The sequence below is a fragment of the Myotis yumanensis genome, unplaced genomic scaffold (genome assembly GCF_028538775.1).
Source record: "Myotis yumanensis isolate MYYU_CA2020_CCGP unplaced genomic scaffold, mMyoYum1.0.hap1 SCAF_2, whole genome shotgun sequence".
NCBI classification, from domain to species: Eukaryota; Metazoa; Chordata; class Mammalia; order Chiroptera; family Vespertilionidae; genus Myotis; species Myotis yumanensis.
Window position 1 is genome coordinate 8,589,080 of NW_027223753.1, and position 24,361 is coordinate 8,613,440.

The 24,361-nt window shown below is 56.9% G+C and overlaps 1 protein-coding gene across 5 annotated transcripts in view; it reads left to right on the forward strand.

Moving 5' to 3' along the window:
• Positions 1-24,361, forward strand: part of KAZN (kazrin, periplakin interacting protein) — a 774,836-nt gene that overhangs the window by 686,032 nt on the left and 64,443 nt on the right. For all 5 annotated transcript variants that reach the window (XM_070404122.1, XM_070404125.1, XM_070404123.1 and 2 more), the window contains one exon: positions 6,028-6,219. In XM_070404122.1, the coding sequence (XP_070260223.1) occupies positions 6,028-6,219 (192 nt within the window). The remainder of the gene's footprint in view (positions 1-6,027; positions 6,220-24,361) is intronic.

Consider the following 24,361-nt stretch of genomic DNA (forward strand, 5'->3'; position numbering starts at 1 on the left):
CAAAAGCAGCTGTCTCCCCTTTTCTCCTTCTGCCCCTGCCCTCGCGAGCTCACAAAAATTCAGCCTGGAAAAGGCTTGTCACACACAGAGGCCTCTTCCCCAAGCCAGGAGCAGTCACCTTCCTGGTGCGCTGTGTGGATTCCTCCGCAGTCCCCACTTCCTCCTCCTCCCGCTCCCCAGATTCCACAGCTGAGCTGGCCACAGGACAGACCCGCAGAGGCTGCTGGCCCCTAGCAGCTGGCTGCACTTGGACACGGAATCAGCAGGGTCATCAAAGGCTCTCCTCTGCCAGGCAGCCCTGCCCAGCCGGCGCTGCTCCAGGTCTCGGTGCAGGCACAGGGCTGAGTCATGCTGTCCTGGCCCCAGGCTCTGGTCTCTCTCCTAGGCCTGTTTTTGCCTGTGCATATTGCCTCCTTGTTACAAAGTGGCTGCTGCAGCTCCAGCCCAAGTCTACTTTCCAGGCAGGAAGGCAGAGAAGAGGCAAAGCCCTTTCTCTCTCTTTCTCTCTCTCTCTCTCTCTCTCTCTCTGCAAAGCCCTTTTTTCTTCAAGGGTAGACCTCCTTAGGGTCTTTGTCCTATACCTCAATGGCCAGAACTGGATCACATGGACAACCCTAATTGCAAGAGAGGCTGATAAATGGCATTTTTAAGCACTAGATCAGTGATGGCGAACCTATGACACGCGTGTCAGAGGTGACACTCGAACTCATTTTTTTGGTTGATTTTTCTTTGTTAAATGGCATTTAAATATATAAAATAAATATCAAAAATATACATCTTTGTTTTACTATCTTTGCAAATATCAAAAAATTTCTATATGTGACACGGCACCAGAGTTAAGTTAGGGTTTTTCAAAATGCTGGCACGCCGAGCTCAAAAGGTTCGCCATCACTGCGCTAGATACTCATTGCTCTTGCAAACAAAAAGAGATGTGTAAGAAGGGAGGGTCCCAGCTCCTTCCCCGCCCTGAGTGGGTATGCCACACCCTCTTACCTTACAGCATGGCCTGCCTGCAGGTAAGACCACCCCAGGGCATAACCGCTGGTAACTGGCAGCTTCTCCTGGGGCAGGAGAGCCATGTTGCCTGCCCAGCAACACTCACCTGCAGTTTCCGTGACCCTGGGAGTCCTGCTGAGTCCCTGGCTGTTTTGATGACACCCCACCCCCTTTCACCACGAACCGCCCGCCCCAGGTGTGAGGCCACGGTGGTTGGTTGCCCAGAAACTGCAGAAAGGTACACAGTGGATCTTTCCTTTTCCTGTCTTTGGGCAAAGGCCAGAATGGCTCGTTCAGAGCTGGCGGCCTCTTCCTCAGCAGCCATTGCCTGAGCTAAGGGCTGCCTCCTGTCTGGGTGTCTGCGGGGCTGGCCGGGTATAATGCACACTGCTTGCTTCCTTCTCTGTCTCATGCCTGTGTGCCAGCGCCGGCCAGGAGAGCTCTGCAGTGATGGCAGCGGTCTCGCTGTGCACGTGAAGTGTGGCTGGAGCCACAGAGGAACTGAGTGGTTCGCTTTAATTTACACTTAAGTAGCCACGTGTGGCCCGTGGCTGTCTCACTGAGCAGTGCAGTCATAGACTCGAGCCAGGACCCTCTTGCTGCCAAGGGGGGAAATGCATCATTGATAACATTCATCTAGATTCAGAAAAAGCGGGCCCTTCTAAGGGGCTGATAATATACGAAGGCCCAGAGAGGGACAAGGACTTGCCCTGGTCACACCGTGAGGTAGCATCCCTCTGCGGCAGACACCCAAGTCCTCAACCCCGGCTTCTTCATTGTGTCCGAGGAACGTGAGCGCTCCCCTCTGCGCAGGGGGCAGGGGCGTGGGTCTCATGGGCGCCAACAGTGCTCACTGTGCTGAACACATTGAAGTGTATTGCACGTCTCATTTATTCCCATCAGCCTCGTTTTACAGGTGAGGCAACGGAGGCCCAGAAGGTGAAGTGCCTGTCCCCGGTCCGGAGCCCAGAAACCACCGGCTGGGGTCTCATGAGACCCCGTGATTGCAGTCCCAGAACGTCCCCCGTCTCTGCCCCGGAAGGTCCAGGCGCGTGCGATGTGGGCTCACACGCCCAGTGGGGGCAGGTGCGGCGCGGTGAATGAGCTGCCACAAACCTCTCTCCGTGGAGCTGTTTTTCCAGCCTCGTCTCCTGAGAGGCGGCTCCTGCAGGTGCCACACCTGGTGTCCTGCCTCCTCTTAGTCAGGGCCCTACTTGAGGGGCGGGGTCTCTGTCGGGTACACCTGTTAGGAGGTGAGCACAGGAGGAATCGCCTGTGCCCGATAGCCCAGGAGCAGGGCACGGCCCCATCGTGCTCTCCGCTCTCTCCTGGGTGCAGGGGCACACAGCAGGCTGCGCCTTCACCCCGTCTCCCTGAGGTGCTGGGCCACACCCTTCCTGTGATCGCCCAGTTCTGGTCCCAGAATCCCGTGGGGTGCAAGTCGGGTCACTGGATAAAAACAGCACACCCGCCTAAGTTTGAATTTCAGACAAACAACAAATAAATTTTCAGTGTGACTGTGTCCATGTGTATTTAGGACACACTTGTACTAAAAATTATTCATGTCGCTGAAATGAAAGTTTAATTGTGCATCTGGCTTCTTCTGTTTGTTTAGCTTTGCTTTGCTTTGTTTGCTCAATCTGGCAAGCCTACACGGGTGGCACCATCCCCATGTGCTGTGCACGACAGCCAAGATCCGGAGAAGGGGCAGGGGCAGGCGGGCGGGGTCGCAGGGTCATGCTAAGGCCCTAGCCAGGACTGGGTCGGTCTCCAGGTCTCTTGGACGCCTCTGCTGTCTACGGAAACACAGTTGAGACCTCGCTGGCTTCCCCGGGGCAGTTTGAGGAAGCCCGGAAATCACACTTCTAAAGAAAATGTCAAAACAAACCTGTCTTCCACCTGCCCGGCTGCGTTAGCAGTCACTCACCCCTCACTGTGAAATGGACATTTGGTGACAGTTGGGACGGAACAGGCCCTGGCGGCATGGGCAGTGAAGGAGAGTGTCTTGGTCCATCCGGGCTGCTATACCCAAAACACCAGAGGCTGGGTGCTTATAAACAACAACAACGTGTTGTTTGAAGCTCCAGAGGCCGGAAGTTCAAGTACAGGGCGCTGGCAGATTCCGTGTCTGGTTTACAGACTGCTGGCTTTTTGCTGTGTGTCCTTGCATGGTGACAGGGGCGAGGGAGCTCTCTGGAGTCTCTTTCAGAAGGGCACTGATTCTATTCCTGAGAGCTCCAACCTGATGGCTTAATCACTCCCCTCCCCGCCCTCCCCCCCCAGAGGCCCCACCTGCAAATACACATGGAGGATCAGCTTTCAGCATATAAATGTTGAGGAGACACATTCAGTCTATGACAGAACAGTAATGCAAGTTCCAAAGTCTTCGATACTGCTGGAGATGATGAGCCAGGGCTGGCGCACAGAGGAGTGATAAGGGTTAAGACCTTTTATAATCTGACCCCACTGTACCTCTCCAGGCTTCCTCTTGTTCTTTCTCACTTTGTACCCTTCGTTGATGGCATTGATGACGCAGGGACCTCTGGCTCTCCAGCCCCTTTGCCTTGGTTCTTGCTGTTTCGTCTGCTCACCACCCTCCCGATCCATCTTCCAAGTCCCATCTCAAATGTCCTTGTGCCTGAGCAGGTACAGCCTCTCCTTTGTATTTTTCTCACTGACGTGTACTCATTCCACTCACCGCAGGCTCGAGGCCCGGGGTGTTCCCCACTCCTTTCTGGACACCCTGTGCCGGGCCTGCCGTGTCGATGGCCCACAAATGTTTGCTGGAATAAGGGCAGGGGGGGGGGCCCCCAAAGCAAACCTCTTACTTGGCAGTTTTGCTGAGAGACTTGGACAGTTCCCAGGCCGCACTCAAGTCGAAGTCAGGGCAGCCACACCCTCCCTTGCAGACGCCTGCCTCTCGGGGTGCTGGTTTGGGGTCTCGAGTGCTAGCCGGACGGCAGGCCCTGTCTGTGCCGTTCACCTGGAGTCCCCAGTAGCTAGAGCAGCACCTGGCCTGTGGCAGTGCCGATAAACTCCAGCTGGCGGAGGCGGGTGGATGGTCATGTGTCAGCACACACTGTTGGGGCTCGTGGGACCCCGTAGTGAAGGGTACGGCCAGGCCCGCTCTGGGGAGCTGCACCCACCAGGCACGCCGGTGGCAAACAAGTGGGGCTCCTTCATAATGAGAGGTTCGTGCAGGTGGTCAGTGCTGGGCAGCAGGCAGGGGGGACAGTGGGCTGACACCAGCTGACAGGAAGGAAGGAGGCTCTTCCGGCCGCCGTGAGTCTGCACCTTCCGGGTCTGGAAGACCCTGTGGCCTTGGGGAGGCTGTCCAGGGGGCTGGGCAGCCAGGGAGGGTTTCAGCCGAGGGGTCAGGGGACGTGCTCTGCGTTATGGGGGCCCAAGGCTTCTGTGGGGGGGGGATGGAGGGGGTCCAGGAGGCGCTAGGAGAGCAGGGAGGCCTCGCTCGCACAGGTAGCTGGACCCAGGTGGCCTCGGAGGAAGTGGTAAGGGGGACGTGGGAACCGGGGCAGGGATCCAAACCACCTGTCCTCAAGGCCTCAGCTCTGCCCCCCTCAGCCTGTCCCCTACCCCCAGACCTTGCTCTGCCTCCAGGCCCAGGATCCCCGAGGAGTACAGGTGCCTCATCGATACTGAGCGCTCCCTGTGGGCTGAGCCCCTGTAGGAGGGCTTCCTTCTGTGTCTCCTTGGAGCCACTCCACCCGATGAGGGCTGGACCCATTTCACAGATGGGGTGCCTGAGGCTCAGAGGGGGAGGGACCTGCTTGTGACCACATACCTGGCCAGTGAGGGAGCCAAATCGGAGGCCCAATAACATGAAAACTGTGTCATAGGCGGGACTGCACCCCGACTCCCTGGCAGTGGGACCGGCTGGTGAGAGACACCCCCCCCGCCGAGGGGGTGCTGGGGCCTGCCTCACGGTGAGGAAGAACGGAAAGGGTGCTCCAGGTGCTGAGAGCGTTTGGCACGTTGCAGAGCGAGGGCCAGGGTGGCGGAGGCTGGGGAAGGGGGCAGAGCGGTGGTTGAGTACGTGGTGTAGTCGGAGGCTAGGGTCCCGGACCTGCTACAAGGGCCGGACCTCCTTTAGTCCTCGAGGTGAGCATTGTGGCCACGAGTGTGCGCTCTGTTGAGGGTTAGCGTTGCCGAGGTGTGTGCCGTCCAGCAAGGCCGCTTACCCCTGCGTGCGGCACCCCTGCAGCGCGGTGTCTCTGGCTCAGGGCAGCAGACCTGCGTGCGGGTGTCGGTCAGCCCGTGGCCGGAGCTGGCTGGGTTTCGGTGCCGCAGACCCTCTGCCCACGGTGTTGCCTGAGCACCCGTTTCCCTGCACCCTCCGGTGCAAGGGCCCACGTCCTGTTTCTTCGGGGCTCCTGGTGGCGAGGTGTTTTATGAGACGTGTTGAGTGAGCCATTTTAGGGCGGGTTCCCGGATGTCAGGCTGGGGGCTCAGGCCCTGGCGTCGGCCAGGCCTGGCTTCACATCCCAGCTCTGCTACCTGCCAACTGTCACCTCCTGGAGCTATTTAATCTGTGGAGCCTCAACTTCCTAATCTGTGCGGTGGGGGCTAGGACGGTGCCTGCCTCGGGAGGTGGTGGTGGGATTCAGTGGGATCACGCGTATTCTGCTCACCTGAGCTCACCTGAGCTCACCTGCACGCGCTGCTGGCTCCCGCCCCTCTCAGGCCCCTCTTGCTCCTCCCTGGGAGGGGGGAGGCCGCCGGCCATTGGAGGGGACGCTCTCGGTGCCGTGCCAGTGGCTGTGGAGCCCTAGAGAGTATTCGGGGCGTGGGGGTCCCACCAGGAGCGCTCTGCAGGCTGGGGGTGGGCCCAGGACCAGATCCCGGTCCTTTGGAAAAGATAGTGGCTTTGGGGGTTTCTGTTTGCTCACACGGAGGAAAGGCCCGGAAGGCAGAGCAAACAGGAAAAGCCCAAGCACCTTGGAACCTTCCCCAGAAAGAGGGGCAGCCTGAGCGAGCGAGCGGCCCGTCCTCTAACCTGTGCCTCTCCCCTAGGGCTGCTGCGGGAAGAGGTGTCCCGGCTGCAGGAGGAAGTCCACCTGCTCCGGCAGATGAAGGAGATGCTGACGAAGGACCTGGAGGAGTCGCAGGGCGGCAAGTCCGCCGAGGTCCTCTCGGCCACCGAGCTCAGGGTGCAGCTGGCCCAGAAGGAGCAGGAGCTGGCCAGAGCCAAAGAGGCCTTGCAGGGTGAGTGATGAGGCGACGTGGCCCCTCCTTCCTTCGCCTGGGGCTGGGGCGCAGGCCACAGGGGCTCTGGGGAACCGGGGTCCAGCCTCTGCGGGGGGAGTGACGTGAATACGGGGTCCCAGTGCCTGGACCCCCAGCCGCGGCTGCCCTGTGCCTGTAGGGGTGGAAAGCTGCCTCTTGCAGGACTGGGCACATATGTCATCCCTTCCTCCCGTTGTGACCACCACTGTTCCCCATCCTGGCCGGTCGTGGGACGACTTCCCCCGAAGCGTGTGTGGCAGGTGGGTGGGCATCTTTGCTGAACCAGGTGCTGACCCAGCAGGGGGTCTCCTCTTGGCCAGCACCCTCGGGGCCCTTCGGCACCTCCCCTCCCTGGACGGTGCGCGTGTGTGTTGGATTCTCTGCTGGAGGCGGGCCGGTCCCCTGCACTTCACCCACCACGGTGGGCCTCCCAGGCGGGGCTCGGTCCTCCTCTCGAGTTGCCTGGAGGTCCTCTCGAGCGGGGCAGCCTCCAGCCCTGGGCAGGTGGAGGGGTTGGGAGAGACGTGGCGTCGGTGCCCAGGTGGTCTCTTGCCAGGAGGGACCTTGACCCGTAACCAGCAGCTGCTGTAGGAAACGAGGAGGCCAGTGGGCCCACGTGGTCAGCCTGCTCTCCTTGGAGCTGCCGGGGTGCCAGCAGCTGCGTGCCCGTCTCTCTAGCAGCCCCTGCACACTCCGCGGTGGGGAGGGGTCTCAAGGTGTTTGAGAAAGGGGAAGCCCTCCCCAGACAGGGCTCCACGCTATCTGCACGGGCACCGGGGGAGAGAGGGGCGGGGGGGGGGGGGGGGGCTGCCTCCATCTGCTGGTGCTCCCCAGGTGTCTCCGTTTCTCCTGGGGGAAAACAAGGCAATAAAACTCTGCAGCCTGCTCTCCACTTACCAGTTACCAGAACCATAAATACTCTCGGAGGACTTTATTTTTGAAGCCAAAGCAGGTTAATTACTCAGATTGATTCCGGGCTGCTGTAGCAGAAACCTCAAAAGAGGGACTTAACGAATCTATTTGTCTCTCCTCTAACCATCTGAGGAGCCTTTCAGGGTGGGGGGGGCGCCTCTGCTCCCCAACCTGGGAGAGACCCAGGGAAGAGCCAGAACTGAGGGCCAGAGGTTCCCTCCGGCAGCACTGGTCGCGAGGCCGGGCTGCAGGGGCTGCTGGGCCATGTCATTTCCAGCTGGACGTCCCCGTCCAGGCCACACGGCTAACTGGTGGAGGGCAGGGAGGGGAGTGGATTTTGCTGGGCAGTTAGTGGGCTCTGTCATTGCGGTTCTCCCTGACCAGAGGGGAGAGGTGAGCAGCAAGCGCCCGCACACGGGCCAAGCAGGCCGTGCGTCCAGCACCCACCAACCGTCCCCCGGGGAGTCTGGGAAAACGTCCTCGAGGCTGACTCCTTACCCAGATGTTTCAGCACTGAATGTGTGCGTTCTTTCAGCAAAACAAATCACTGTTAGAGGCAGGGAGGCCCCTTTCTGCTGGGGTTGAGTTCCCGTGGGGTCACTGAGACAGCGTGCTGGGTGGTCTCTTCGGGCCGTGGTGGGCAGGTGGCCTGTGTCACGGTCCAGCTGGCGCTGCATGGCCGGGAAGTCCGGTGCCAAGCACGCATGCTCTCTGTGGGCAACCATCCAGCATCCAGGCAGATAGATCTGCGGGAGCCGCCCTCCCTCCCAGCTTCCCACTTCCCTGCCCAGGACAGGCCCAGTCCCAGCGATGCCCCCAGGAGGTGCCTCAGACCCCAGTGGTGGGAGCGAGGTCCTCTGGCCTCGCTAAGCTTTGTTGAGAACCTGAGGAGAGTCAGGACTGTCTCGGGAAGCAGCCGTCTCAACCACCTTTGCCAAGTATTTATTGCCGGGACCATAAACCTGCCCTCCCTGTCCTTGGCCAGGGATGGAATTCTCACCCATATCTGCCCTCAGGACGTGTGGGGTGGGGGGGGTGGAAAAACCTCTCAGCTGCCCCTTGGGGCCCAAAGGAGCTGACAGGGGAGTGAGCAGAGGCTCAGGTACCCGCCCCCAGCCCCTGGGACAGACATCTGCCCTCTCCAAACCCGGGACAGTCGTGGTGAACTAAATGACGCGATGTCTGTGAAGGTGATGGCGCCGTGCTTGCTCCCGCGGTGAGAGCTGGCTGGTAGCGTCGGGCAGGCGTTTCTCCCTGACTCTGTGCGTGGATTTCTTGCCTGCCACCAAGGTCTCATCAGCGAGGACTTGTCAGGGTTCACTAAAGGAACGCTTTATCAAGCACCTACTGTGCGCCAGCACTGTTCTCAGCGCTTGACCTACCACTCACCCCAGTCCTGCCGGGAGGTGGGAACCCCCTTTGACAGAGGGAGACACCCGAATGAGGCACTTTTCCCACTGCACCGCGCACTGCGTCTTCTAATCCTGGACAAGAGAGATGGGGTGACGGGGCCTGGGGGCTCTGGGATCAGATCTGGGCTTGAATCCCAGCTCTGTCCGCTTACTGGCTCTGTGACCTGGGGCAAATGCCTTAACCTCTCTGAACCAGAGTTCCCTTACTGAGGGTAACAGTAACAGTACCTGCTTTCCTTGTAATTGGGGCTAATAATAGTAGCCACTCCAGGGGGTTGTTGTGAGGATTAAATGAGATATCAAGTGGTTGGCCCAGTGCCTGGAGCCATTAGTGCAAATACTTAGTGATTATTGCCTGCGAGGGGGCTTGGCAGACCTCCTGGGACCTGCTTGGAGATTTGGTCTCCCGATTCCCATCAGGGGTGGCCCAGACCTGAGAGGCCTCGTGGCCAGCTGAGCTCAGGGTGAGCCATGTTCCTGAAAAGCAGTGTATGGGCACCTTCCGCCGCCCGAGCATCCTGCCTGGCATTCCGCACGGTCTTAAATCGGATGCTTCCCCCCCTGCCACAGCACGTGGTGCGCCAATTGCCGACAGATGTGGGCAGAAGGAGGTAGGGCATGAGAAGGGATTTAGACGCCCATAATGAGGAGAGCGAGAATAAATGCACCAGCCAAGTCAGCGGCAGCTGTTGGGCGACACTCGTTAACAGCCGGTGTCCCCGCGGCGGGAACACGCGAAGCCCCCAAAGACGCCTGGCAGGTCCCCACTGGCTGTCCCCCAGTCTTTGGTTTGGGGCTGAGGAGACCCGAATTTTCCAGCACATAAAGCTTAGGAACTCAGACGCCCGAAATGTCAGCCCAGGTTTCCAAATCAGAGCAACAAAACGAATCGAGTTTGGGGAGAATGGCATTTAGAAGGCTCCTTTGTTGCTGTGGGGATGAGTCTGGGAATGTTTGGTTTAGGATTTTGATCTCCCTGTGAGTTTTACGGGCAGAAGCAATGAGTGATGGTCTAGGAAAGAAGGGCGCGCATGTGTGTGTGTGTGTGTGTATACACGTATGTACATACCTGAGTCCCTGCATGACCCCAGCTCCACACATGTGGTAAGCTTGTAGCCCCTGGAACCCCTGGGGTATCTGTTGATTTCCCCAGGCCCCCCCTCAGTCACTGATTCCTCCGATAATCAAGGCGCTATAGAAATGATGATCTTGAAAATTTGCTTCTTCCCTTTTTAATTTTTATTATTTTTTTTGTTGTTAATCCTCACCAGAGGATATTTTCCATTGATTTTTAGAGAGAATAGAAGGGAGGAGGAGGGACTGAGAGAGAGAGAGAGAGAGAGAGAGAGAGAGAGAAACCTTTATGTAAGAGAGACACATCGATTGGTTGCCTTCTGTATGTGCCCCTACCAGGGCTAGGGATCGAGCCTGCAACCGAGATACATGCCCTTGACCAGAATTGAACCTGGGACCCTTCAGTCTGTGGGCTGATGCTCTGTTCACTGAGCAAACACAACACGCTAGGGTGCATCTTCCCTTTTTTAATCACTTAATGGCATGTTGAATGTGTTGAGCATTTCCCCACAACAATAAATACTCTTGGAAAACATAATTTTTAATGACCACATAATGTCCTACCAAATGGAGGCACCATCATTTATTTAGCCACTTCCCTATCATTGGATATTTACTAGTAAGTCATTTCCACTTTTTTCTTTTCGTGTTTGCCGTTATATAACACCAGGCTAAAGATCTGTGTTTATAAGTCTGTTTATTTTCTTAGGACAGTATTTCTCACACTTTCTGGTTTCTGGACCGTGTTCTGATCTTACACAATTGAGGACCCCAAAGAGCTTTTGTTGATATGGTTCCGATCTATCATTATTTCCTATTTCAGAAATGAAAACTGAAAACCTGTCTACACGGAACAACAGTATGGTGATTGCCAGGGGACAGAGGGGGTGGGAGGTGAAGAGGGATAAATGGTGAAGCAAGGAAGCTTGAGTTGGGGTGGTGAACACACAGGACAGTGTGTGGATGATGCATTATAGAACTGTATGCCTGAACCCTATATAGTTTTATTAACCAATGTGTTACCCCAATAAATTCAATTTTTTTTTAAAAACAAAGCATGTTTGAATCTTCAGTAAATTATTGTAAAATAACAATAGTAAGCCCAATCACATGTTAACATAAATACAATTATTTGTGAATAACTATTCCCCCCCCCACAAATAGATTTAAATGAGAAGGCCGCATTGTTTTATATTTTTACAAAAATGTAACTTTTTAAAAAATATATATATTTTATTGATTTTTTACAGAGAGGAAGGGAGAGAGATAGAGAGTTAGAAACATTGATGAGAGAGAAACATCGATCAGGTGCCTCCTGCACATCTCCTACTGGGGATGTGCTCGCAACCCAGGTACATGCCCTTGACCGGAATCGAACCTGGGACCCTTCAGTCCGCAGGCCTACGCTCTATCCCCCGAGCCAAACCGGTTTCGGCCAAAAATGTAACTTTTTTACAAAACTTTTTGATGTCTGACTTCATGAAGGACTGCTGAGTGCTCCTGTCTGTTGCTTCAGTCTGGTAACGGTGATTTGTTGCGTTGGTTGGAAATCTGGCCTCACACATACACAGGTGGAAAGGGGAGCATGTTAATCGCCTTCTTAGATAATCGTGGGTATTTTTCTTGGATGCCACGCTAACACTCACCCAGTGGCAGTTTCTTAGAGCTTCGTGGCAGTGTAGAGTGTGAAGCCTTGTTTTTGTGATCTGTTACAGTGGTCAAAGCCATAGGCCTCATTTGCACTTGGGATGGATTTGTGCCCACACAGGATTTTTGAGCATCTAACATTGGTCACTTGGAAAATATTGGTTCACTGGGCGATGCAGATCTTCCAAGTGCCGACATATTTCATTCCCATAAGGAGAAGTCTTTAAGCGGCAGGTGGGCAGTTCCTCTAGACCAGCGGTTCTCAACCTGTGGGTCGCGACCCCTTTGAGGGTCGAACGACCCTTTCACAGGAGTCGCCTAAGACCATCATCGGAAAACACATATATAATTACATATTGTTTTTGTGATTCATCACTATGCTTTAATTATGTTCACTTTGTAACAATGAAAATACATCCTGCGTATCAGATATTTACATTACGATTCATAACAGTAGCAAAATTACAGTTATGAAGTAGCAGCGAAAATAATTTTATGGTTGGGGGTCACCACAACATGAGGAACTATATTAAAGGGTCGCGGCATTAGGAAGGTTGAGAACCACTGGTCTAGAAGCTGCAAAAGGCAGGAGAACAGATTCCCCCTGGAACCTCCAGGAGAACATAGCCCTGCCCACACCTCGAACTCAGCCCAGTGAGACCCATTTCGGACTCCGACCTCCAGAGCCCTAAGATAATACATTTGTATTGTTTTAAGCTCCTAAATCTGTGGGAACTGTTCCAGCAGGAGGAGGGAACTCGTAAGGGCCCCTCTTCCCTGTCCCTCACAGCCCTAGGGGCCTGCCTCCCTCAAGACTCAGCACACAGGGAGGGACGTCTGTTTCCCATCAGGGTTGTCACTGGCCGGGCCCCTGCAGGGCACAGCCACCAGCACAGAGCCGGCCTTGTTATCTGAGCAAAGCAGATGATCCTTTCGTGTGGGAGAGAGGAGGCGATGCCCAAGTTTTTCTCTCTTTAGCAGAAGGAATCGGGCCCGGGGGAGCCTTTTCCCTGCCGCGGAATGAGTCACCTGCCCCAGACTGAGCTCTGGGAGGAACGGAGCCTCATTATTTAATTTGCTCATTCAACAAATGTTCCCTGAAAACTGACCCACGCGGGAGCCCATGCCTGGGGCTCAGATCATTCAGAGGCAGATCGGATCCAGGCCCTGCCCAGACCCCGTGACACGCCTGGAAACCCACATCACATTCAGTGCAAACTGGCTGAATACTGTTTTGTCTTTATGGCCAGCCAGGCCTGTAGGTAAGAACCTGCCACAGATACTCCTGCTTCAAGGAGTTGGAGGGTGCAGAGCGTGTCTCGGGTTCTGGTCAGGAGGGGACAGCAGTGTCCTTCACGTTCCCAGCAGGTGTGGCCGGCAGACGGCGCCCAAGTGGGCCCGAGCGGAGTGATGTGTCATCGATGCTGGGTGGCTCGGCCACCTGCTTTCTCACACACACACCCTGGTCTCCACAGCGCCCGCCACATGGGTTTGAAAAGCAGCTTCGTGTTTCCTGTGTCCCTTCCCACATTCTCACTCCATTCTCTGTCTAATTCCTTCCCCTTGGACTGAATTTATGTGCTCTTCTCCAATAAGTCATACACTCAAAACTACCTTAGGCCCAGATCTAGCCGGAAGGCCCTGGCGGCGGCTGCACGGGCCTTCTACCCCCAGAGCCAGCCCCTCTGACCCACAGCCGTGATGTGGAAGAATCGTAGCTGGTAAATCCTAGAATTCAGTGGAAGCTTCCAGAGAGTTTTAACTCTATGGGCAGAATATCGTCCTAATATACTATTGACAGCTTTAAATAGTTAACAGATCCCCCTTGAAAGCTTTTTAGATTACATCTGATCCAGTTGGAAATAATTGAGAGTCAGGTGGAGGAAGCGTCCAGAATCTCGGCTGTTCTGTTGCAGCTGCCCTGGGCACGTGTCTCCAGCAGGTGAGCTGCTTCACGTGGCCACTGGAGCCCCAAAAAGGGCACATGCTTTAGTGCAAATGTACTTTTTAAAAAATAATAATAATAATACATGTTTTCTTTGGGGGTAGTTTGAGATTTACAGAAAAGTGGCAAGATCTCATCTGTCTAGTTTCCCCCATTGTCAACCTCTTAGATTACCTTGATATATGGCGTAAGTGCTTTTCCACCCAGCCCCGGTATCTTTGCTGATGTTTCATTGGCCAGAGCAAGTCACATGCCCATGCCCAGCGGAGACTCCGCACGGCTGTGGATACACAGGGAGTCGGGGTTTCTAAGCAGCAGGTAATAGGGATCCACCCCAACGAGCATTTTATATAGACTCTGCCCTCGGGCCTGGGGTTCTGGTGACTGACAACCATTGCATCCCATGCTCCCTGTTGACGCCTTTGCTTTTTATAGGTTGTAAACCTGAGTGACTGGTGTCCTCTCTGCTCCTCCTCACCTGGGAATGTTAACACTCTTCCTTGACTCCATGCGTTGGAAAGGCAGCTGGTTCAGTCCCCTCACCCTTCCCGCCTTCCAGGGCCAGAATCCCTTCCCCCCAGCCTCCCACACAGGTGCCCTCCCGGCGTTCCCTTCATCGCTTTGGGTCTAATTCTCACTCTGTATTAACGTTCTAGTTAGAGTGATTGTCCATGTATCCTGAGAAAAACCGAAAGCCTGGTCTGGTTGAATATACACAGATGCCCACCAGGACTCACCCCATACATGTGATACGTATTTTGGAAGCATGTAAAGAGCCCACCCTCTCTTTTTATCCGGGAAACCGTCTACACACAGGAACTCGCTTATGAGCAGTAATCTCTCAACTGGCGTTTATTTAGCACATGGACCTCCCTGGGCACGCCCCTCGTTGCCTGGCCTGCGTGAGCCCATTGACCCTCCCAGCAGCCCCTGTTAGATGGCTAGTGTTGGTTAGCCTGTTTCCCCATCTACAAAATGGAGGTGAGAGAGGTTAGGATTTTTCTAAGGTCTCCTGGCCAGTAGGTTTTGAAGCCAAGACTGGTTTTCAAACCTCTGTTCTTGGCATATAAGAACAGCCTGGCATGGGACAAGCAGGGACTGACTCAGGAGAAAGAGATCCCAGTTAGTAGCGCCAGCCCTCATGGCACCCTGGGGTTCCTGCTCTGAGCACTGTGGAGGGAGCGCCTGGCGCCGGGGCAGGAGCCTGGGAGATCGTCCTCGGTCATCGGAACAAAAGGCTGACGGTTGCTTTTGCTTGCTGAAGGCGGCAGGGAGCCTTTGTAGTCCAGAAACGAGCGGGGCAGGCTTGCTCCAGACACACAAAGCGCTCCTTCTCCATCCCAGGTGCCAGAGTTTGTTCATGCCAGGGTGGATGGACACCGGGGGGCTGCATACCCCTTCACCCTTTGGGGGTGCCCAGCTTACCACCTTCAGAATGAGACCCCGCTTGTCCCCACGGCCAGAGCCTTGGTCCAGGGCCGAAAGTGGGCACAGGAGATCAAAAACGTTACTGAAAATGCACATTAAAGCTACCCTGAGCTATCACTGCTCACCTCTCCGAGTGCAAAATTCCGAAACCACATGATCATGCTCTCGTAGTGTTCCCATGGGGAGTAGCTTTCACGCACGGGGCGGAAAGGCAGGATGAGATCCTAATTAGTAAAGGGATCCCTGAGCCCAGCGGAGGGAAATTGAGGAATCACTGCACAGTCACAGGTGCATTTACCCTTGGACTCCCCAGTCACGCCTCCAGGGTTACATCAGATAAAACCTCACAAATGTGAAACTCTACGCATGGCAGAACGTATTCAAAGGCCTAAAAGAAAGGAAGGACAGGAGCCAAATCTCAGCGTTTACATAAGAGATGTGTGGACAGTGCTCTTGGAGTAATAATTCCGGAATCATCGTGTTACTAGGGGGTAGAGCAAATGAGTGAACATACGCTGTTAGGTGCCAGCTTCTCTCGTGGGCCAGTGTGTTGCTTAAAACAGCACAAATGTTTTCTTTCATGGTTCTGGACGTCAGAGTCCGGAATACATTTCCGGGCCAAGCATCCAGGTGCGGGGCAGTGGAGAGTAACCGAGTGTGACTGGGACATCTCGTTCTAGAGGCAAGGATGCAGACCGAGGGGTCAGAAAGGCCCGGCCGACCAGGACATTTCGAACATCCAGCACTGAAAGCAACAGATTATTCAAAGGGGGAAGGAAGGGGAGAGGTGGACGCTAGTTAATAAATGCAGGATTATTTAGAAAATCACCAGGAGTGGACATGATGTCACCGTGGGTCCCCTGTTGGAGGCAGTGGGGATACAGCATCGCCTGTGGGGTAATTGGGCGGGGGGCAGAGCAGCCTCGGCGTCATTAAAACCCACCAGAGACTAAAGGAACCTCCTGGATGGCGGCCCTGTCAGGAGCCAGGGCAGTCCTTTGCGTTGTGTGACCTTGGTATCCCGGACGGGGGGAGGGGCGGCATTAAAGCCACAGGTGCAGTTACGGGGACAGCTGGGGACTGTACGTTCGTTGCTATCATTAAGTCAGTGGCCACGCCTCTCGAAGCCCACGAGGAGCAGGCTGTGGAGAGGGTGAGCTCCCGGCACGGGCGGCGAGCCGTCTGAGCGCTAGTCCTCGGGCTCTGGCCCCGCGTTGGCAGAACGCAGGTGTGGGCAGGTTTGCGGCGCCAGTGCACACCCTGGTGCCGGCCAAGCGCCAGGAACAGGTGTGAGGCCGCCTCCGCAGATAGGAGACATGGGTACGATGATGTCACTTCTCTCTGTGAATGTTTTCATGGCAAAGCAGCAAGCCCCGGAAGTGCTGACCTGCAGCTTTTCTTGGTCGGCCGGCTCGGTGCTGGTCTGAGCAGGTGGCGCCTCCTCCTGTGGCAGGGGCGGGGCTCCCACACGGCGCCCAGACCCTCCTGGAATGGGGTTCACAGGACCTCAGAGGGACAGGGGGGCCTGTGGGCATCTTATTGTAATGTCACTTCAGGAAAGGGGAGCTCAGCTTAGACTCAAAGTAGAGGGTCGGCCATGTGCTGGGGGTGGAGCTCTGATGGGGCCCTGGCTGGCCACCGTCCCAGAGGCTGGCACGGGGTGTGGGGGGGGGGGGACATTGGCCCCAAAGGGCTTTGCCTGCACTCACCCAGCTAAGTAGTCAAGTGCACCGCGGCAGGCACTCTGCCAGGTGTCAGAAACACAAACAGTCATTCATTCCAGAAATATGGACTGGCCCCTGGGCGCGTGCCTTCCCCGGGCGAGGTGCTGAAGGAATTGCCTCCTCCCAGTCCAGCAGTTTAGAGGGAAAGCAAGTCATAAATTAGCGCACAGACAGGAGAAAGATAAGATACAGCACATGCCATAAAGCATTAAAATGGGGCGAGGTGGGAGGCGGAGGGGGAGCTCCTTTGCATGCAGTGGCCAGAGTGGGCCTCTCTGGAGCAGGGACCTTGCACCCAAGGCTGATGGGAAGGGGGCAGCGTGAGTCCGGCTTTCCAGGCCGGGGACAGGGAGCCACTGTGGCTCTGGAGGGTGGCGGACGAGGAGGGAGATGTGGATGCGAGGACGGTCAGTTTCATGTGGGGCTTTGCTCACCCAGTGAGGAGTTCGGGTTTTATTATACACAAGGCAGGATGCACTGGTTTCAAGGAGGGAAGTGACTGGATCCGAGTTGCATTTGGAAGCAGCCCTTCTGGCTCCTGCAGCGTGTGCATGGCCTGGGTGGGGGGAAGCTATGGCAGCCTCCAGCTCCTGCAGCGTGTGCATGGCCTGGGTAGGGGACCTGGGAGGCTATGGCAGCCGCTATGGCAGCCCCTCCGGCTCCTGCAGCGTGTGCATGGCCTGGGTTGGGGGAAGCTATGGCAGCCTCCAGCAGGACAGGTTAGAGAGTCCACAGACTTGCTGGCAGATTAGATGTGGGAGAGAGAAGATGGCAGCTTGCAGGAATGGGGTTTGGGCACCTGATGCTGGGCCACTCCCCTCCAGCCTGAGGGCACTAGGGAGCCATTGCAGGCTTTAGGCAGGGAGTGATGGAATCCCACTGGGGTTTAGAAAGCTGGCCAGGGCTGTATAGAGCAGAAACAGCTAATCCAGCCAGGAGCAGCGAGGCCTGGGCCAGGGAGGAGGGGGAAAGAGGGAGGAGGATAGGTGATTCTCCCTTCAGGAGAAGCAGGAGCTGAAGGCAGGGCCTGTCTCCCCGCTCACATTTGGCCTCAGGCCCCTGCCCAGGGATCCTGCACCATCACCCCCATCTCCTCCTCCTCCTCCTCTTGGCTTCCTCCATGCCCCGTGAGTGGGGGAAGAGTGCTCCCCTTCCTTTTGGGGCCCACATTCCCAGGCAGAGACCCAGGGTGCTGGCTCCCCTCCCCAGCAGCTGGGCCCAGGCCTGCTGGAGGGAAGTGCAATTAAAGAGGCGGCTGCACTTAGAGTCATGACTCGCTGCACCCGGAATTGCTGTCCTGGGCGCTGGCTTTCCTGCTGCCGGAAAACCCAGTAACTCGGGGCTACGTGCGGTGGGACGTGGGGCTGCGTGGATCCTGTCATGGGTACCCCTGTTCCGATCGGTACCTGTTTGGGAACATAGTTCACAAGGGCCACCTTGGCCTTGAAGCGGGGAGGGGGGGGGGGGGGGCAGTTCTCCCTGGGCAGCAGGAGGAGCTGAATTTCCCAGAAAGCGGAAGCATGGGCCTCGCACACTTGACCATAGAAAGTGGCCGCCAGGAAGGACAGCTGCCTGGGCAGAAGGAAGGGGCTGGGAGAGAGGGTGGTGTGTCTCCAAGTGAGCCCTGAGCTTCATGCAGGGGTGCATTCCTGCCATGGGGTGTGACCCTCCCTGTCGGTCCTGTTTGACAGCCCTGGAAACCTCTACCCCAGCAGCCCATGTGACTTTTCCAGGGGTTCCCTGCGGAGTCTGGCTGACACCAGGCTCCCATTCCAATCCCATTAGGCCAGGAGCGCAGGGACGGTCTCCCTGGTCTGGGCCTCTGTCCCCGCCTGAGAGTGAGGCAGGAGCCAGCGCTCACAGCTGCACGGGGAGCCCGGCAGGGCCCTGCCGAAGGGGTGGGGAGGGGTCTTCTCCCCGGTTCTGACCCTGCCCCGCTCCTCGTGTCCTGCCTTCAACATTTTGTGCCAGATGCTCTCTTTCTGGAAGCCCCCTCCTGCCCAGCCCACACACCTGTGGGCATCTCAGGCCAATCACCTGTTTTATTTACCTTCCTTCATTCCTGGCTCTAAAACTGGTGACTCACAGGTATGTTTCCTGGAGCCTGCATGCTGTGTGCTTAATTTTTGCTATGTTGCCATCATTAAAAGTCAGAAACTATTTACAGTGTAGATTTTTACCTTCTTTTAGAAAACAAGCAGGTCTGCCCAGCTGGCGTCGCTCAGCGGTTGAGCGTTGACCTATGAACCAGGAGGCCACGGCTCTATTCCTAGTCAGGGTACATGCCCAGGTTGCAGACCTGATCCCCAGTGTGGGGTGTGCAGAAGGCAGCTGATCAATGACTTCTCTGTCACCATTGATGTGTCTATCTCTCTCTCCCTCTCCCTGCCTCTGAAATCAATAAAAATATATTAAAAAACAAACAACAGAAAACAAGCAGGTCTGGCCACCCTGGACTGCCTGCTCCTGCAGCCCTGCCCACCCCGCCCAGCCCTCGGCCAGGCTCCTGCAGGTGCTCACACCTCCTGCAGCCGGGCTGGGACCCTGTGTCAGTTTCCAGTCTCTTTCTGTCAGCAGAACGGCTCGGCCTCTGGGTTTGCTCCTTGGTGCCCTGCGGTGTCCAGCGCCTTTGACACGCGGCCACTGGGCGGCCTTTCCTTTGAAACCCCCCTCCCCCTCCTCCCCTCCATCCCTCTCTCTCCCATGCACCTCCCTGCGCCCAGACCAGCAAGTGCAGTGACGTACCCCTTCCCTGTCTGCCTGGGTCCCTCCCCGGTGGCTGGATTTGAACACACTGGGTGTGTGTGTGGCCGAGTCAGGGCCTGGCCCATGTTGGGTGCCCCACGAATGGAGAGCGCATGAACAAAACGTTGAGAAAGCTCCCTGGTCCCCTCCTGGCTTCCCCTCTGAAGTTCAGGGAGAGATGGGCACACCCTGACCAGGCCACCTTGGGGTGGGGAGAAGTAGCCAGTGGCCCTCCCACCCCCAGTCCCCGGAGGAAGGGCTGATCTTCCCAAAGAGATGCCACTTGCAGGAAGAAGGCATTCATCGTGGGAAGCTTTGGGGCCTGAGACCCTTGCCCCCCGTGGCACCCCAAGGCCTTGCATGTGGGGTGCTGGGAGAGAGGTGCATGGGCGCCCACCTCCCTGGCAGCCACATGCCCTTTCTGTTCCTCAGATACCCAAGGCTGTTCATTAGGGGGAGGAGCTTTGCTGATCTCTACCCCGGAATGTTCCCTCTCGGCATTCTGCGCCGTGCCCCACCCCCACGGCCCCTGCAGTTCGTCTCCATGGCAGCTTTACACGCGTCCTTCTCTTTCTAGCACATTTCACAGGTTTTGTTTTCTGTATTTGGACTCCTAGTTGTTTGCTGCCAGCTGCAGGAGGGCAGAGAATCACACCTGGCTGGTTCCTGCTCCGTCCCTGCCAGCCAGCACTCGGTGGCAATGCCGTGGCTTCCCGGGAGCCGTGCTGGCAGAATGAATGGGTGACTGGACGGATGCCCACCTGTGAGACCAGGGACCTGGGCCGGGAGTTGGCAGCAGGGCCCGCAGCCTCATGGGCTGACCAGGACCCTGGGCACCCGGGGTCCACTGGGGCCTCGCAGAACAAAGGCAGCAGGCAGGCCTCTCAAGTCCCAGCTCAGCCACTTGGTTGCTGTGTGTCTTTGGGCAAGTTACTTAACCTCTCTCAGCTCCAGCCTCCTCACCCATGAAATGGGGGTAGGGCCTTCCACCTCATGGGGCTCAGTAATGAGCTCGTGTGTGGGGGGCCTTTGGGAGATGGCTGTCCACAAGTGAACCTGATTTTAGGTGTGTGGTTGGGAATGAGGCGGACAGGAAGTAGCAATGTGGGTCTGTGCTCAGGTGGGGCTGGGATGCCCTCTGACACGTGTACCCTGGCCCCCTCTGCTCCCCCAGAGGCTGCTCTGCCAGCCTGGGGCAGAGCAGGAGAGGGCGCCGCCCAGCCGCTTGTTGACCGATTCACTGATGGGTTTGTGGTTTTGCAGGCAGAAGGTGCTCCGAAGGCTGGCCTGCGTGGGCTTGCGGATTATCTGTGGTGTGAGGGGCCTGGGCCCCCTCCTCCCTCCCTCTGCATCAGCTCAAAGTTAAGTAAGGATGTGCTGACTTCTGGGAAATAGCCAGGAGAGTGCCCCCCACCCCGAGGACAGGGCAGTAGTGGGCAGAGACTTTGGGGGGTCAGCGTGGCGGGAAGTCCGACCTCGGGGTGTGGCACTGTTCCAGCCCGAACACTCCCCCTGAATTAGCGCATTAAATCCTCACAACATGAAGCAGGTGCTGTTATTGGCTCCACTTTACAGATGAGGAAACTGAGGCACAGAGAGGTGAACATCCCCAGCTTGGTAGATTCAGACCCAGGCTATTGGGCTCAAGGACTTGCACTTGCTTTTTTTTTCTTTCTTTTTTATATATCTCTATTGACTTCAGAGGAAGAGAGAGGGAGAAAGAACATCAATGATGAGAGAGAATCACTGACCAGCTGCCTCCTGCACGCCCTCCCCACTGAGGATCAAAACCCGCATCCCTGGGCATGTTCCCTGACCAGAAATTGAACCATGACCTCCAGGTTCATTGGTTGACACTCAGCCACTGAGCCATGCTGGCTGGGCCAGGAACTTGCACTTTCAACCACCGTGCTATCCTGCTGGAGCAGCAGATGGCAGATGTTTACCAAGTTTGTGTGTTAAACCTGGTGGTAGTTGCCCTGGCCGGGTGGCGCAGTTGGTTGGAACATTTGTCCATACACCAAAAGGTTGTGGGTTTGATTCCCAGTCAGAGCACATACCTAAGTTGTGGGTTTTATCCCCGGTTGGGGTTTGTATGGGAGGCAACCAATGTTTCTCTCTCTCTCTCTCTCTCTCTCTCTTCCTCTCTCTATTAAAAAAAAATCAATAAAAACACCTGGCAATAGTTTGGGGAAAAGGGAAGGGACACTGGTCTTAGAGTCAGGTGAGCGTGTTTGGAATCCCAGGTCTTACTGCTGTGTGACTTTGGACAAGTCACTTCCCCTCCCTGAGCTTCCACTGGACCAAGGGGACCGACAGGACAGGGACATGAGAATGCCTCCTGTGCAGGGCTGTTGGGAGGACAGAAGGAGGGTAGCACGTGAAGCCCCCGCCACCCGGGCCGCCCCACAAGTGTTTGTTTACTCTCTTTCTGCACAGTTTCCTCCCCCCCCCCCCCCCCCCCCGTGCCTTCTGCCCCAGGCACTGGCCCCCGTCCAGAGCCTGACCTTGGCCGTGAGTTCCGCGAGGACTTCGGAAATGGCTCTGGCTGCTCCGATCTGCTCGCAGATCAGTGTCCGGGCGCCCCTTGCCAGGCCTTTCATGTTGTTGCTTTATTTCACAAGGGCCCGGTGTTTGTTTAGCAACGGGCTGGTATTTTTAGAACCTAAAAGCCTTTCTGCTCTTCGAGGAACGAGCCCGTGGCTGTGGCCTCACCTGGAGCCAGGCCTGGACTGGCGGCATGTGGGCACTGAGCCCGGGGTCTCCCCGCCCCACGCCGTGCTCCCCCCGGGCCTTTCCGATGGATTCAGGACGCCCTCCATCTGCCTTGTCCAGCTCGACTCCTTCCTGCCTGCCCTAGGCCCTGGCGTTGTGCGTGGCTGTGAATAATGACCCCCCACAGACGCCCATAGTCCAGTCCCTGGACGCTGCGAATAGGTCACCGGTCTGGCAGGGGTACTTTGCAGGTGTGGTTGTTAAGCAGGTGATCCTGGGTGACCTGGGTGGGCCCTCGTAAGAGGGAGGCAGGAGGGTCAGAGAGGGAAGATGTGATGCCGGAAGCACAGGTTCAGAGTCAGAGACAGGTGTGCAGGCCCTACCCTGCTGGGTTTGAAGGTGAAGGAAGGCGCCACAGGCCGAGGAATGCAGGCAGCCGCCAGGGCTGCAAAAGGCAGGGACAAGGACAACCCCCAGGAGCCCCCAGAGGGAGCACAGCCCTGCGACATGTGGATTTGGGCCCAGACCTACCTCGAACTCCGACCTCCAAACTAGAAGAGAGTAAATGTGTGTTGTTTCCAGCTGCAGAGTCCTTCGTTACTGCGCCCACAGGACCCTTATGCGCAGCCCAGAGCCCTCCCTTCTGCTTGGAGCGTCTCCCTTCAAGCCAGGGCTATGGGGTGTCGTGCTGGAGCCGGTACCACCCGTGTTCACACCCCGCTCGGCCACCTCACCCTCCGAGCCCCCAGCAATGCATCTGCACGGGACGCACTCTTCCTGGGACTGTGGGGGGGGGAATTTTTGGGACTGTAAGCGCCTGCCCCAGCCCCTGGCATGTAGAAGCACGAAAATATTATTCAGTCCTGAACGTCGTTTTTCTTCTCTGCTGAGAAGGGGTGGGGAGTTAGCACAGTGGTTGGTGTTCCGATCGAGTTTACAGAAACCCGGGTTCAAATTCCAGCTTCACAAACTCAGGGAAGTTGTTGGTGAAGTTCAGCGAAGTGGCAGGTGCCTCTGGGCCCCAGTTTCCTCATCTGTGAGAGGGGAGAACAGCGCCCCGGGACTGCGAGCGCAGAGCCTGGCCACGGCGCCGCTGATGAAACCACCAGCTGCAGCAGCTGGAGGGCTACCCGCCTCCAGGGTCCACCTCTGGCAGAAGCAGCGTTCTCCCACCACGGTGATCACCGCTGGGGAGGACCATGGGGATGGCTCTTCGTCCCGCCTCCGGGGCGGGGCGATTCAGAGCAGGAAGTGGTTTCCTTCGTGGTGTCCCGCCTGGTTCTGCAGAGCTGAAATCCTAGCTGCCTGAGTTGGTGGGGCTGCTCCCCCTCTCGGAGGCCCCTGGACCTCAGAGCTGACACATCTGGGGCAGGAGGCCTCCGGGGAGGCGTGGGAGGGGAAGGAATGGGCCCCAGATGTTCCCTGTCCCCGCCGAGCCGATCCTGCCCTGTTGGTGAGGACGCAGGCTGCCAGGGGAGCCGTGGGTTCGGCTGAGCCTGCAGAGAGAAATCTGTGCGAGTGACCTGCTCAGACCGTTGCCTGGTCGGTTCAGGCAGGAACCAGCAGGTCTGCAGCCACAGAGGTGAGGCGAAGGCACCTGGCTGCATCGGGCTCTGAGCTCATCATGTCCTGGAGAGAGGGTGCATCAGGGTTAGTTAGGAGCGCAGGCGTGGGACCGGGCTGCCCGGGGAGCAGCCTGCCTGGGCCGGTTATCTCGTGACCTTGGATGAGTCACTTAACTTCCTAGTTTTAAAAAGTGCTGACATATGAAGCACTTTCCGAGGGCCAGGCCCTGTGCTGGGTGGGTCCTCTGGGTGGGTATTAAAACCCTTTGACTTCCGCCCGTAAAACCTGTGAGGGGGGTGCTGCCGTTACCCTCAGGCGAGGGAGGGACACGGAGCCGGAAAGGAAGGTGCCTAGGCCACCCGGGGAGAAGGGGCAGGCCTGGGACTTGGACCGGGGTCCCCTGGCACTTGCGAGCTCCATGTATAACCGCCTCCCCCGGAGGATGCGTGTGAAATGCCGGGCTCCGTGCCTCGATCTCCGCAGACACTCGGCGCCTGGTATCTGTTTCCGGGTCTGGTACCCAGATCGACCCATGTGCTGAGCGACTGGTGCTTGGGACCTGGGTCCACATCCATTCCGCTGGGGGCCACGAGCACGGTCACGGTTAGGGTTGTGCTGGTGATGTCAGGGGTTTGTACGTCAGTCCAGATGCAGCTCATTACGCGCTTTAAAAGTTGTGTGCGTTGTGCGTTCTCTGTCAGCTATACCTCCATAAAGCTGTCTCTACAAAATGCGGAAAAGCCATTCTGCCCCGTGGGGGTGGCCCGCTGAGGACCCCCTAAGGGACAGCGCTCTTAAGGCAGGCAGGGTACTCCACACTCAAGTTCTAGCGTAAAAGGGGGCTGTGGACATCGGGGTGAGGGAGAGGTCCTTTGCTGTGGTTGTCATAGCGTGGCCTTTCCCGGGCCTCGGCTCAGGGTCGGCACACACTCCCCCTCAGTCGTCGGATAATG